Source organism: Erythrolamprus reginae, chromosome 2 (assembly GCF_031021105.1).
Source record: "Erythrolamprus reginae isolate rEryReg1 chromosome 2, rEryReg1.hap1, whole genome shotgun sequence".
Classification (NCBI taxonomy): Eukaryota; Metazoa; Chordata; class Lepidosauria; order Squamata; family Dipsadidae; genus Erythrolamprus; species Erythrolamprus reginae.
In genome coordinates this window covers 118,380,508-118,395,079 of record NC_091951.1, presented here as the reverse complement: position 1 = coordinate 118,395,079, position 14,572 = coordinate 118,380,508, and the positions used below count along the sequence as shown (strand labels likewise).

At 40.6% G+C, this 14,572-nt stretch overlaps 1 protein-coding gene across 2 annotated transcripts in view; it reads right to left on the bottom strand.

The window, feature by feature from the left end:
• The window catches only part of RAD50 (RAD50 double strand break repair protein), a 66,288-nt gene that overhangs the window by 40,781 nt on the left and 10,935 nt on the right, over positions 1–14,572 (bottom strand). For both annotated transcript variants that reach the window (XM_070739301.1, XM_070739303.1), the window contains exons 6-13: positions 13,586–13,771; positions 13,282–13,486; positions 11,553–11,681; positions 10,079–10,244; positions 5,545–5,738; positions 3,948–4,154; positions 3,193–3,375; positions 1,619–1,776 (exon numbers count right to left, since the gene is read on the bottom strand). In XM_070739301.1, coding sequence (XP_070595402.1) covers positions 1,619–1,776; positions 3,193–3,375; positions 3,948–4,154; positions 5,545–5,738; positions 10,079–10,244; positions 11,553–11,681; positions 13,282–13,486; positions 13,586–13,771 — 1,428 coding nt within the window. The remainder of the gene's footprint in view (positions 1–1,618; positions 1,777–3,192; positions 3,376–3,947; positions 4,155–5,544; positions 5,739–10,078; positions 10,245–11,552; positions 11,682–13,281; positions 13,487–13,585; positions 13,772–14,572) is intronic.

Below are 14,572 nucleotides of genomic sequence, written 5' to 3'. Positions count from 1 at the left end.
CCTAGTGGGGCTTTTGGGGGTAAAAAGAAAGTAAGACACTGTCTTACTATCGGGGAAACACGGTAGTACACTGCAACTCTTGGGTTACAAGAAACCTCTGAGTTGCAGTGGCAGCGCGAAGCCATAGCTACCCCTGGAAGCCTCAGCTGCCCCAAAAGCATTGCTCAAAGGGCTCCTTGCCCCTGCAAAAAACTCCAGAGCTACAGCACAGTGTAAAAAAGCTGCTCCAGGAAGTCCTAGCCATCCCAGGAAACCCCACTAGTACAGATTCTTCCTCTTCCCCAGGTCTCTCAAGAACAGGCAAGCTATTTAGGTAACAGCATGCCTGATTTGGACAACAGAGAGAGTGGCCTTTGGAGGAAGGCCTAGCACTGCCGGCAGCTGCTTCTCAATGTCAGCAGTCAGAGAAAGATGGTGAAGGTCCCTGGAGGCAGCAGGGCCCCAGTTGGGGTAACTGGGGCTTTGTGCTGTGGCGGCTGGCCATGCTTAGAGGCTTGAGGCAACATCACTCAGCGGAACCACAGTGCTGAGGCTGAAGAAGATACCTGAGGGCAGTGGCAGCTGACTGAGCCTGCCAAAGATCCCGGGCTCTACTTCAACCCTAGACCCAAAGCAATTCAAAATAATTTTTAAATATTTATTTAGACCAGGGCTGTCAAACTCACAGGCCACAGGCCAGATGCAACACGCACTGGCCACGCCCGTGCCTAGATTAGTGAAGAGGGAAAAAGTCAATACAGGTAGTCCCCGGGATACGTCAGCCCCGACTTACGATGTTTTGTCGTTACGACATCTCCCTCTCTGGCAAGCTTCCCGCGGTGGAAGGGGGAGACAGCGACCCCCATACGTCCCAGGTTTTGGCAGCGGGGTCTTTAATCGCCTAAACTACATCACAATGTGCAACCCGGGGGCAGCAAGGCCTCCCAAGCGGGTGTGTGCAAGACTCTGCCCGCCTGCAGCGCTGGGGAAGGACCGGCTCCCTCGAAGCCGCCGCTGCCACCGCCTCCGTTCAGGTGAGGGGCTCTCCACGGTGGGCGGCCTTGGAGGCTGCAGTGAAGCAGGTTGGTCAGTAGCGGGGTGGGGGATGAAGAATTTGTGGGAAGGGTGGGGGGCTCAGCCCTCTCCTCCCTCTTGGGCGGCAGGGCTTACCAAGTGGGTATGTGCAAGGCTCTGTCCACTCTGCCCGCTTGCAGTGCCGGGAAGGACCGGCTGTTGCTCCCTTGAAGCTGCTGCCGTCTCCATTCTGGCAATGGGGTTTCCGCGGTGGATGGCCTTGGAGGCTGCAGCAGCGCAGCCTGGTCAGTAGTGGGGGGGGGGAGAATTTGTGGGAAGGGTGGGGGGCTCAGCCCCCTCCTCCCCCTCGGGCATTAGAGCGAAATGGAGAAAGATCAGGAATATTCCGACTTACACTGAAATTCAGCTTACGACGCCCCGTAGAAACGGATCAACGTCGTAAGTTGGGGACTACCTGTATGTCACGTGATGCTGCCGTGACAACACAAGTTTGACACCCCTGATTTAGACTCTATTCTGTACTAATGATCAAAAAGTGAAAGACAAATATAACTAATGTTAATCCCTACATTTCACTACAGCATCAAATAAAATTAATACTTACTTGAGCGTGGCAAGCTTGTCTCTTGTCTGATTAATTTCTTTAACTTTGGAGTGAAGCCAATCTTCAAGTTGATTTTTGTTTGGGAAAAATCCCAACAAGCAGATTAATTCATCATTGTGTCTAAATTTGATTTTTCTGATTTGGTCTTCTTTGTCAGCCTTAAAAAAAGAAGCAATAATTTGATCATTTATATGCAAGAAAGTATTTCTTGTTCTGTAAATATTGAACTAGCTCAGACTTACCGTAATAATAAACTACATAAAGAAAGTGTCATGCCTGCAAGTCATCTTTTGTATTGGGCCTTCAGACTGGCCATATTTACTACTGTGGAATATTAGGGAGGGGGGAGGGGGGATTGTGTAGAGCATGGGAAATAAAGGTAAAGGTCCCCCTCACACGTATGTGCTAGTTCGGTGGTGACGAACCTATGGCACACATGCCACAGGTGACATGCAGAACCATATTTGAGGGCACGCTAGGTGTTGCTCTATCTATCTATCTATCTATCTATCTATCTATCTATCTATCTATCTAATCCTATCTATCTATCTATCTATCTATCTAATCCTTCCTTCCTTCCTTCCTTCCTTCCTTCCTACCTACCTACCTACCTACCTACCTACCTACCTATCTTTCTATGCCGTCCAATCCCGAAGGACTTATGCCAGCTCCGGTTGATTTTTGGCCTCCTTTTCGGCCATTTTCACTCTCCCTTGGTAAAAACAGCCTAATGGGCCAACCGGAAGTTCAGTTGTGTGCTCAGAGGTCTTCAGGAACTTCAGCCATTTTTTCTGCAGCCAAGGAGGCTTTCCTGAAGGCATGTGTAGCTGAAAACAGAGCTCCAGATTGATCCAGAGTTCTTTAATAGGGCAGCTCCACTTCCTTTCGTTTCTGAACTTCCAATTGGCCTGTTGGGTGGTTTTTCACCATCCCCAGACTCCAGGAGGCTTTCCTGAACCCTGGGGAGAGTGAAAAACAGCCCAATGGGTCTACTGGAAGTCAAGGGGCTTTAGCAAGGCCTATGCACATGCACTGGAGGGGGAGTCCATGCACATGCGCAGGGCATTGCATTTTGGGTATAGGCATGCACACATGCACCCTTTTGACACCCAAGCCGAAAAAGGTTTGCCATCACTGTGCTAGTTGTTGGGAGGGAGGGGGAGATTGTGTAGAGCATGGGAGATATATAGTCATAATAACATTCCTTTCTCAGAGGGTTAAGGACATCTTGCTCTGCACCTGGGAGGCTGGAGCTGGGAGGCATCTCCAGTTTAGATGGCACTTTGATTAGACAATTTGATGGACATGTGGGTTTTAGGCAGGGACTTGAACATTCCTTTAGGTGGGGGAAACCCTGGAAGCTTTCAGATTTGGGGTTCCCCAGATGTGCCAATATGACATCTCTAACAAAATGTCACTTAATACTTCATGGATGTGGGAAAATATGTTAATCTGAGTACTCCAAATGATGGGTCGAGCATTACATTGGAGCTAGCTATGGCTTTCACGCAAACCTGACATCATCTGTGCTAAATATTTCAAGCATATATGGAATGTCTGATAAAATACACTACTTTATCTTTTTTCAGCATATCCATTTGGGTTATAATTGTAGTATTCAGGTTCAGTTGTTCCATCTCTTTATCCAGTTTCCGAAGAATACTGTCCAAATTTGTCTTTTCTCTTTGCAGTTCCTTAATTTCCATTTCTAGGGTTTCAACATTGCAGTTTTTCTCAGCTTCAGCTAATTCGTGTTTCTAAAAGGAAATAAAAGAAAGCAGATTTTTATCTCCATTTAGGTATGCATAAAACTGTATTCACTGAATTAATACTAATCCTAGCGATAGGTACAGGATATTCTTTGTAGCCGTAGAAGAAAGCATCTCTCAGTCATTCTCACAATAGCACTCTCCTATGGAAAAAGCATCTGGATACAGAAATAGGGCTACATTAAGTGTGGCCTTCTCAAACAGATGAGTTTCTTCCACATATGCAGGTGGAAAAGGCGATATGATCAGACTCCTGGCTATACCAAAATAGCCTCTTTTGTTCTGTTTGGATATCTGACATTTAACAAGGTGATAAATAAGAAGATATTTTGGTGGCACCTTCTTCACATTTCATCATCAAAGGGGAATGCATGGCCTGCTTTGAATTGGGCTGCATGGGGAAGCTGTGAGTATATTACCTTCCTATTTGGAAAGAATAAACGAGGGAGAACTAGTTTCAGAATATGTATTTAGAAGGTATTTAAAACAAACTATGGATGTGAACAGCTGTGTTTATTCTTTAGTTTTATTGCATATATAGTTTGTTAACCAAGGCTTACTGCTTTTGTAAGTTCTTGGTCCAGTTCTAGAAGTCGATTTGAGGATCCTTCCAGCTGTTGTAATTCATGTTTTAAATTCTTTACTTCAAGTTGTTTCTTATTCTGAATATCTGACTTTAGGACAATAGTTCTCTCAAGTCCAGTTTTTTTATCCCTTATTTCATCAATTTGTTTCTGCTTCATTGTTTCCTTCTTGCCAAATTCTTTCTGGAAAAAAAAAAGATAAAACCAGTTTATTTAAACTAAGGTTCTACTTACGACCACAATTGATCCCAAAATTTATGTTGCTAAGTGAGACATTTGTTAAACGAGTTTTGGCCCATTTTACAACCTTTCCAGCCACAGCTATTAAGTGAATCACAGCAGTTAGTAGCATGGTTATTAAGTGAATCTGGCTTCCCCATTGACTTTGTCTTGCCAGAAGGTTGCAAAAGGTGGTCGCATGATCCCAGGTCATACATATGAATCAATTGCAAAGTGTCTGAATTTTGATCACATGACCAAGTGATCATGCAAGTATGAAAAATGGTCATGTCACTTTTTCAATAATGTTGTAACTTTGAATGGTTACTAAATGAACTCTTGTAAGTCAAGGACTATCAGTACACTAAAACAAAATTAGTCCCATGCAAGTGAATTCCTGTGTAACTAAATGGGCTAGGATGACATCAAATTAAAGAATTAATGCTTAATTTGGCAATTGTGCTTGTAAATATATAGCATGTACAAATGCTCACATAATTCCCATTTCCCTTGTTCTGTGCAGAATTCTGTCACTACTGGCTCTATACACAATTATTTGTGTAATAAATAAAAAGAAAAAACAGTAACAGACTAAAATTATGAAGTGTTCCACGATTCATGCTTTTCACTGAAATATTTTACTATACTGAACCTAACTAACTTTGTGATAACTTACTTATATACACACATCACCCCAGTTAAGCTATTTATCTATTAATTAATTTAATATATGTAAATGAATTGTTTAAAATGTTTTATATTTAAAAGTCAATAAAAATCACAGATTAAGGACTGAGCTAGAATCCCTCTCATATGAGACTTTTGTCTGAAATGAGCTCTTTGCTTTTGAAACATGCCACAAATTAAGGCCAGGTTACTCACCATCTAACCTAATTTGCTGCACTTGCAGACTAACATATCAGAAGAGGTATTTTTAAAAATTTAACTAGTGACATATTCGTACTTGTAGAAGTAATCTCTAATGTGTACATAATACATTACTTTTTATATTTATTCAAAAGTAGTTCCTGGGATATTTTACTATAACAGAAATATACTGGGATGAAGCAAAGAAAAAAATCAGGATAAAAAAAGATTTTGTTCTTACTATTTTTCCTTATCTCTGTAAAATATAGTGCTTCTTCCATTAAGTTCAGTTTTCTCCAGTTACAATCGAAAAGAACATAGACTATCAATGACTGATGTGAATTTCCCTATAATGTACTATTTCAGTGTACTTTAAAGACATATGCTTTTATTTACATTCTAATATCACTACATTTTAGAATACAGAGATTATTTTCCCATTTTAGAGCAACTGAGCCTTTAAAAATGTACAAACGCAAATATTCACCATTAAATTATCAGCAGTTTCCATGTCTTTCTCCTGTCTCTCTTTTACCAGCCTCTGAAAACTACTGATTTGTCTTTCATTTAAAGGTGCTCTTTCAAATCCTTCCAATTCCAAATGAGCTGCCAAAGACTGAATTAATGAATCTCGGGTTCCAATATGCTGCTGGTAACGATCTGCCTGTAACTGAAGACGACCTTCACAGAAAAAACAGAATTTAAGCATATACAATATATTCAAGGTTTTATAGAAACATCGAAACATAGAAGACTGACGGCAGAAAAAGACCTCATGGTCCATCTAGTCTGCCCTTATACTGTTTCCTGTATTTTATCTTATAATGGATATATGTTTATCCCAGGCATGTTTAAATTCAGTTACTGTGGATTTACCAACCGCGTCTGCTGGAAGTTTGTTCCAAAGATCTACTACTCTTTCAGTAAAATAATATTTTCTCATGTTGCTTTATAGGATTATTGATAAGAGTAAAAAAAACTGTCATCTACATGTAAATGTCATCTACATGTAATTTTTTTAAAAAAAACCACTACACTTATTCCAGCTCACACTAACCATTGAGCAAGATTAATCCTGTAGTGGAAAACTCAACAATTGGCTGATTCTGATTTTTTTTGTTGCAATTAATTAATAAATATTAGATTAATTCCAAAACTAGCCACACTTGTACCTCAATGGAGGAGTAAGAGACATAGGCCAAGAGATAGCTTATATGATGTATTGATGAAACACAGTTCACATATGTGTATATAAAGGCATAAGATCCCAAATAAAACATGGCTTTATAACTGATAAGGAAACAGGACAACCAAGAAGGAAGATACAACCATCCTTCATAATATCCCTTGAGATGCAACATAACAACTTTAATATATGTGTTGTGGCATGTGTTGCTATTGTTAATGAGTGACACTGTATTTATAACTAGAAAGGATAAAGAGTTACTGTAGCATATTTCCTCAAGCACTCTCAAGATGTAAACTTTGCAATCAATTCATCATTATAAAGCACGGATTGCCACAATAATAATAAACATGTTATTCTTTAAGATATTACATGAGAAAAAAGGCAATGGATATCCATATATATAAAGAGGCATATGTATATATTTATCTCTGTCTCTCTCTCTCACATACACAAAAATATTATATAAGTTAAGCATAGGCAGATAAATAATTTATTAAATAATTAATTCAACCTGAGTTCTTATTCCAGCTCACCATAATCCTAAAGTAACTGATTCTGATTTCTTTTTGTTGAAATTCCCTCATATCTCTTCTGAAAGCTACTAATGTGGATTATGGACAGGGAAAGGGCTAGGGCCCGTGATGGCGACCTGGTGACAAGCAGAGCCCTCTCTGTGGGTATTCTTCTGGGTTACATCATGCATATGCGTGCCAGACAGCTGGTCCAGTGTGCATGCATGTGGCAGCCAGCTGCCCTTCCGGGTTCAATCGTGTGCATGCGCACTGGCCAGCTGGTCTTCAAACACCAGCGGAACCCGGAAGAGCAACTGGCCGCCATGTGCATGTATACTGGACAGGTGCCCTCTTCTAGGTTTTAGCACACGTTCCCGTTTCAGCACTCGGTGCCAAAAAGGTTTGCCATCACTGGCCTAGGATCTCAGTTACAGGATCCTAGTGAAAATGATGCAGTATTTGATGCTATTATATTTTCTAATTCAAATATGTGTAACTTTATCTGAACTGAGAAGCACTGACTACTGAGGTCACATTCATAATTTGTTTGTGTGTGATAATGTAGGTGGCCGTCCTCCTTTACCAAATTATGGTTTAATTTAGCAAGTCAATTAAATTGGTGTTAGGATGGACTGTATTCAAAAGATGTAACTGAAGCAATGAAAGAATTTAACAAATTATTTGACTAGAGAGAGATGGTATTAAAAGTAGATTTACAAATGACAGGCCAGGAGAATGACATAGGAAAGGATATTCCATTGTATTTACAAAAGAAACTGGCTGAGGTTTTAAAATTTCAAAGGCAAACACAAAGGACAAACCAAGAAAGTATTACGGATTTTTTCCTACTTATTTACAAAAGAAATTAACAAACTATGTGAGGTGAGAGGAAAAAGATTGAAAGAAAAAATGGAAAAAGATGAGACGAAGTCATAAATGTAGAGGTAAAGGATTACTATATGTATGCTTCTTGGGTTCAAGGTTGGAAGTCACTTATTTACGAGGGCCAATACGATCTAATTGGAATCACAGAAACCTGGTGGGACGAAACACACGCCTGGAACACACAGATAATGGGTTACAACCTCTTCAAGAAGAACAGGTCAAACAAGAAAGGAGGAGGTGTTGCACTATACATCAAAGACCACTACACTGCCACAGAACTACATCCAACCAAAGATGATAACCCCCTAGAAATCATATGGGTCAACATAAAAGAAAAAAAGAGCAACACCACAATTGGAGTATACTACAGACCACCCAATCAAACAGACACAATGGACGACCTCTTCACATGCCAACTAACAGACATATGCAACAAACACAGCACGACAATAATGGGGGACTTCAACTACCCAGACATCAACTGGAAAACTAACTCAGCACCAAGCGGAAAGTCTGCCAAATTTCTTTCCAGTCTAGCTGACAACTTTCTAACCCAAAAAGTTGAAACAGGAACCAGAGGGAATGCTATATTAGACCTAATACAGTGATCCCCCGGTTATTGCGTCCCCGACCATTGCGAACAGGGTAATTCGCGATTTTTCAACCCGGAAGTCAAAACACCATCTACGCATGCGTGCCCTTTTTTCTATGGGCACGCATGCGTAGATGGCACCCGGCAGATCAGCTGCTGGGCGGCTTCCCTGGGTCTTCCCCCTCTTGCTGGCGGGAGGGCGAGCAGCGGGCATCAGCAAGGAGTTTCCCCACCGCCCACGCAAACTCCTCGCTGCCGCCCGCCCTTCGCCCGCCCACACCGTTCATTCTCGCCGCTTTGGAGCTGAGTCCTGAAGCGAATTCGCTTCAGGACTCAGCTCCAAAGCGGCGAGAGCGAGCGCGGACAAGCCGTTCGCTGGCGCTAGCTCTCGCCTGCCTGCCCGCTAGCGAGGAGCCGCCTGCCTGCCCGCTAGCGAGGAGCCGAAGATTGGGGGCAGCGCGGCTGTTTTAAAACGTCCCCGCCGACATGGGGGGCTCGCTAGCACACCCCCAAACCCGGGTTGGGGGTTCGGGGGTGTGCTAGCGTTGTCTTCGGGACTCATTGGAAAGTCGCGCAGGTGTTTTAAAACGTCCCCGCCGACATGGGGGACTCCAAGACCAGGGAAGTACTAATACCACTCTACTATGCCCTGGTCAGACCCCACCTGGAGTACTGCATCCAATTCTGGTCACCTCACTATAAAAAAGACATCGAAACTCTGGAGAAGGTGCAAAAAAGAGCAACCAAAATGATTAGGGGACTCGAAACCAAGACTTACGAAGAGAGATTGAGAGAACTGGGCATGGACAGCCTAGAAAAAAGAAGGTCTAGAGTGGACATGATAGCAGTTTACAGATACTTGAGGGGTTGCCACGGTGAGGAGGGGGTCTCTTTATTCCCCAGGGCACCAGAGGGCCGGACGAGGAACAATGGTTGGAAGCTGACCAAGGAGAGATTCAACCTGGAAATAAGGAAGAACTTCCTGACGGTCAGAGCGATCAACCAATGGAACTGCCTGCCAGGGGAGGTGGTGAACTCCCCAACTCTGGACACCTTCAAGAGGAGATTGGACTTCCATTTGGCTGGGGTGCTGTAGGGTTTCCTGCTCAGGCAGGGGGTTGGACTCGATGACCTAACGGTCCCTTTCAACTCTATTAATAAAATAAAATAAATATATATATATATATATATTACTTTTTATTATACTACTTTTAGTTTATTATTTTTACTACTTCCTTCTATTATTTTTAAGTTTAGTTTGTATTAGATTTTATAACTAGTCAAATTTTATTTATTTATTAAACAAATGTATATAGTCACCCAACTCACACATGGTGACTCTGTGTGGGTTATAAAATATCCAAAGCATAAAACTGATATAATTCCATCTCTCACTCACTCACTCACTCCAAAAAGTATCATTTTATTTTCTCTGTATCTTAAAGAAAATCTTAAAGAAAAGTAATAAATTGAAGGAGCAATCTTATCTCTGGGTGGGGGTATCTTCATTCCAAAGAGAGAGATCTACTACTTTTTCTTTTTCAGACTCTTTATATTGGTCCCACCTGATTTCCCTAATAAATGGGACCCAGAGCATACTCTGCCCTCCCACTCTGGTGGGTCAAGTAGATTTAACTGGGAGAGGCAGTCCTCCAAATAACCTGGTGCCAAACCATGTAGGACTTTAAAGATGAAAAGCAGCACTTTGAATATCACTCGGAAGCAGATCAGTAACCAATGCAGCTTCTGCAAAAATCTTAATGAAAATTATATATAACGGAAAAAAAATGCTGGCATCAATTTTTATTTATTAACATGCATTAAAATGTTAATAAAAATATACCTTGTTCAACTAATAATTCTGATTTTTCGTTATTAAATCTTAGGAATTCTTTGTTTGCTGCCTCCAGTTCTCGCTGACACTCTGTTAACCGCTTCTCTTTTTCTCTCACAGTTTTCTGGTGGTTTTGATACATTCTTCTAAGTTGCTCATCACTTCCTTGAAAAACCTAATGTTGTAATGTAGGAGAGGAAAAAAACTTTTAGAATTATATATTTTTTCCAGAGTGGGAGTCTTGCAAAGGCCAAAGAATATGTGATATAAAAGGCTAGATAGTTATGATTGCCTTTACTAAATTTAAAACCTAGTCCACACCAGTCCGCATTGTTGCCATGAATACCGAGAAATACTGTAGTGGACTAGTGGATTTGCTCAGCAAAAACATTGCAATAGTAACAACTGCAAGAGGGGTGATTTATTATAAACACAACAGTTGCTGGGAACAAAAATCTAACCTTTACCATTGGGTTAGCATAACATTGCTCTCTACATGGGGCTACCTTTGAAAAGTGTTCAGAAACTTCAGATTGTGCAGAATGCGGCCGCGAGAGCCATCGTGGGGCTTCCTAGATTCGCCCATGTTTCTGCAACACCTCCACAGCCTGCACTGGCTGCCGATCGGCTTCCGGTCACAATTCAAAGTGTTGGTAATGACCTTTAAAGCCCTACATGGCATTGGGCCAGAATACATCCGGAACCGCCTTCTACCGCACGAATCCCAGCGGCCGATAAGGCCCCACATAGTTGGCCTTCTCTGGGTCCTGTCGACCAAACAATGTCATTTGGCGGGCCCCAGGGGAAGAGCCTTCTCTGTGGCGGCCCCAGCCCTCTGGAACCAACTCCCCCCAGAGATTAGAACGGCCCCTACCCTCCTTGTCTTTCGCAAATTACTTAAGACCCACCTTTGTCGCCAGGCATGGGGGAGTTAAGTTATCCTTTCCCCCTAGGCTATTACAAGTTATGCATGGTATGTTTGTGTGTATGTTTGGTTTTTTATAATAAGGGTTTTTTAGTTGTTTTTATTAATTGGATTGTTCATGTTGTTTTACCACTGTTGTTAGCCGCCCCGAGTCTGCGGAGAGGGGTGGCATACAAATCCAAATAATAATAATAATAATAATAATAATAATAATAATAATTATTATTATTATTATTATTATTATTATTATTATTATTTACATCAGTGGTGGATTGTAAATAATTTTGCTACCGGTTCGCACGTGTGCTCACTACACTTCTGCGCATGCGCAAAAGCATCCTGGGCAGGTAGGCAGAGCCACTTGCCGCCGGAGCTACCTGTTCTAAGAACTGGTCTAAACCGGGAGCAACCCATCATTTAATTTACCTGCAAGTAGCCATGGTGTTACCTAGTTTGGATAATGAGACGTTTGCAAGGAAATAACCAAACATTCCCCTTTATAAATGCAATTTATTCTGTATATTCTATTTCATGCAAACATAAACAACATAAGCAAACCTTCTCCATTTTTTGTTGCAGGTCTTGATTATCCTTTTCCATCTGCTTTCTCCGACTTTCCAGAGCTTTGCTTTCATTATCTAGTCTCATTACTTTTACAAGATTCTGTTCTATTTCCATCAAAGAGTTCTGAGAAAGGAGTAAATATTTAATGTAAGGAAGCTGCATAACAATTAGCAGTAAATAAACCCCCAAAAAACTATTTGGGCTATAAGGAAGGAAGCAAGCAAAGCTCTCTCCCATCTTCAACAACCACATTTTTAAGGTGGTCATGGAGTTCAGGCTGTCATCTATCTGGACATTAAGACCCAGCATTCAAATATCCAATTTTGGTTTTTTTTAAAAAACATTCAACTTAATGCTCTCTTCATGCTTTTTCATGGTTCATTAATTAAGCACACCTTTAACCTTCGTGCTCTGTTTGCTTTTACTCTACACTTGTACTGTTTCGGGTCCACGGAGAGGGGCGGCATACAAATCCAATAAATTATTATTATTAATTATTATATGACCCGACCTATTAAAAAGTTGATTTTGGCTACTGTAAATGTTTTTTTTAAAAAAATACCTATTTCATTATTAAACTGTATGTGAACATGGTTGATCATAAAGAAATGAAAAATGAAATTTAAACTTTCTTTTTTCCAGAAAAATGTAACACGGGATGTTTGCAATTATGTTCACTTTATACATAGACTAGGCTGCAAGTTCCAAATTACACCCTTGTTTTTAGAATGGATTTCTTGCATCTGACTAGTTGTCTGAGTATCATGTACTTTTTCAGGTCAATATGACCTGACCTATCCTATATCAGATATTCTTTATATAGCGTACCTAGTAGGACCAGGAATAGCTTTTATGATATTTTCAGTGGCCAATCTACCAGCATGACTAGGCTGCAAGTTCCAAATTAGATCCTTGTTTTTAGAATGGATTTCTTGCATCTGACTAGTTGTCTGGGTACCATGTTCTTCTTCATATTCCACTTGCATCACAATCGCAGGGTGCATCTGTATGTGTGTGATGGGCCCCCGAAACAGACCCTGTTCAAATCTGTACTCAATGCTCATCCATGCAATCAATATATCACAAGCAGTGAGAACCCCTCCTAAACAATCATTCACTCTCCTTTGTCACAATGGCACATATTAGCTTACTTCATGGCACAGTAGTCCAAAATGACTTTACAATATGCACCCTTTTGAATAATGAGATGAAGTATACAGGAAAACAAATAAATTTTGCAGGCAGAAATAATTAGTGACCTGTAAATCTGTTCAGGTCAATACTGATCCGAACAGTACAGGTGTAACAATCAGCACGCAGCAAAAAGTAAACAAAAACCCCCAACCAAAACCACTCATAGTAAGAACCCCTCAAATGAGGAAAAGTCAATTAATCACAAGTTTCAGACCTGAAAATTGTTCAGGTCATATTGACCCAAACTGTATAAGTGTAACAATCAGCGCACAGCAAAAAGTAAAAAAAACAAAAAAAAAACAAAAAAACACTCACAGTAAGAAAAGTAATTTAATCACAAGTTTCAGATCTGCAGGAAAAAAAATCTACAGGGTCTCAAATTTCATTTCGGGTCACATAGACCCAAACAGAACGTGAAGGTAAAACTAGGGTGACAATTTGGAGTCAGCAACTAATCTACAATAAGCAGATTCAAGTTGCTGGTTGAGGACACATCCACTTAATCAACATATTACAGATAATAAATCACCTTTAGAGGCTCCAGTTGGTTTTCAATCTGCCTGACATTTTCTTTAGAGGCAGCTAACTGAGTTTCCCTGCTAGTTAGGTGATTCCGGATCTCTTGTGCCTTTTCTTTATTCTGCTTCAAATACTTCAGCTCCACCTGGCATTCTTTAACTCGCTGCCCTTGCTTTAGACGCACTTGGCGAAGTGTTTCCAAAGCCTTAATATACCTTTTGGAAGGAAAAACATATGTGATTTTTAATTTAACCTGTAACCTGTAGACAACCTTTTATTATTTACTCGTCCAGGAAACCATAAATAAAGATTACCTTGTGGCTGAAAAGATCTCATCAAATTTTTGCTTCAGAGCTTTTCCTTCGCTTAGAGGCCAGTTGGAATCTTCTTGATGGCAGAAAATGACATTATTAAGCACAGATTTAGAAACCCCAAGGGAAGCAATCATCTCTCGGTCAATTTCTGCACACTTGGAACTCAGACTGACTTTCTCTCCATGCCTGCATGAACATTGGCACAAAACACAACAAGTGAATGATAAACATTATACAGCCAATTCATTTGTCTTTTTCTATAACTTCAAATCAGTGCTGACTGCTGCAACTGCCTGGAAAATTCCTTGTAATTTTCTTGGCATATTTTGGCAGTAGATTAGCATTGCCTTTTTCCTACAGCTGCGAGAGAACAACTGGCCCAAAGTCACCCCATTGGCTTCATGCCCAAGGCAGGATTAGAACTCATGATCTTTTGTGTTTTTCCATATATTTCATGATTATTTGACTTTTTTTTTTTTGAAAATAAATTTATTAAATATATACAATAAAAACCAAATACAGAAAGACAAAAGAGATATGCATATTGTACATTTTTTACACTCTACTTATGTAGTAATTGGGGAGTGGGAAAAGGGGGTTGTGAAGCGAGGGAAGTAGATATAGAAGGAAGGGGGATAGGGAAAAGAAGGAGGTGTGGATAGAGAGGCAAAAACCAGTGTTAGAGCTGGGTCTTTCATGATTTGCGGCCTGTAGTTTGATCTCGTAGTTGGTGTGTTTTACCCTAAGGCTTTATCGATATGTTTTGAATGTAGTTTTTAGTGCCAATATATATAATTCATATAGGGGTTTATTTTCTTTGTAAAGTTGGAGTTCGTGTCGATCGATGTTTACAGTTTGTTGTTTCAGTTTGATGTTATGATTTGTGATGTAAATTGCTATTTTTTCAAGTTGTTTTTGTTGGATATTTTTCTTGATGAGTAATTTTTAGATAATTCCTTTTTTTTAACCAGAGGTACCATTTATCCC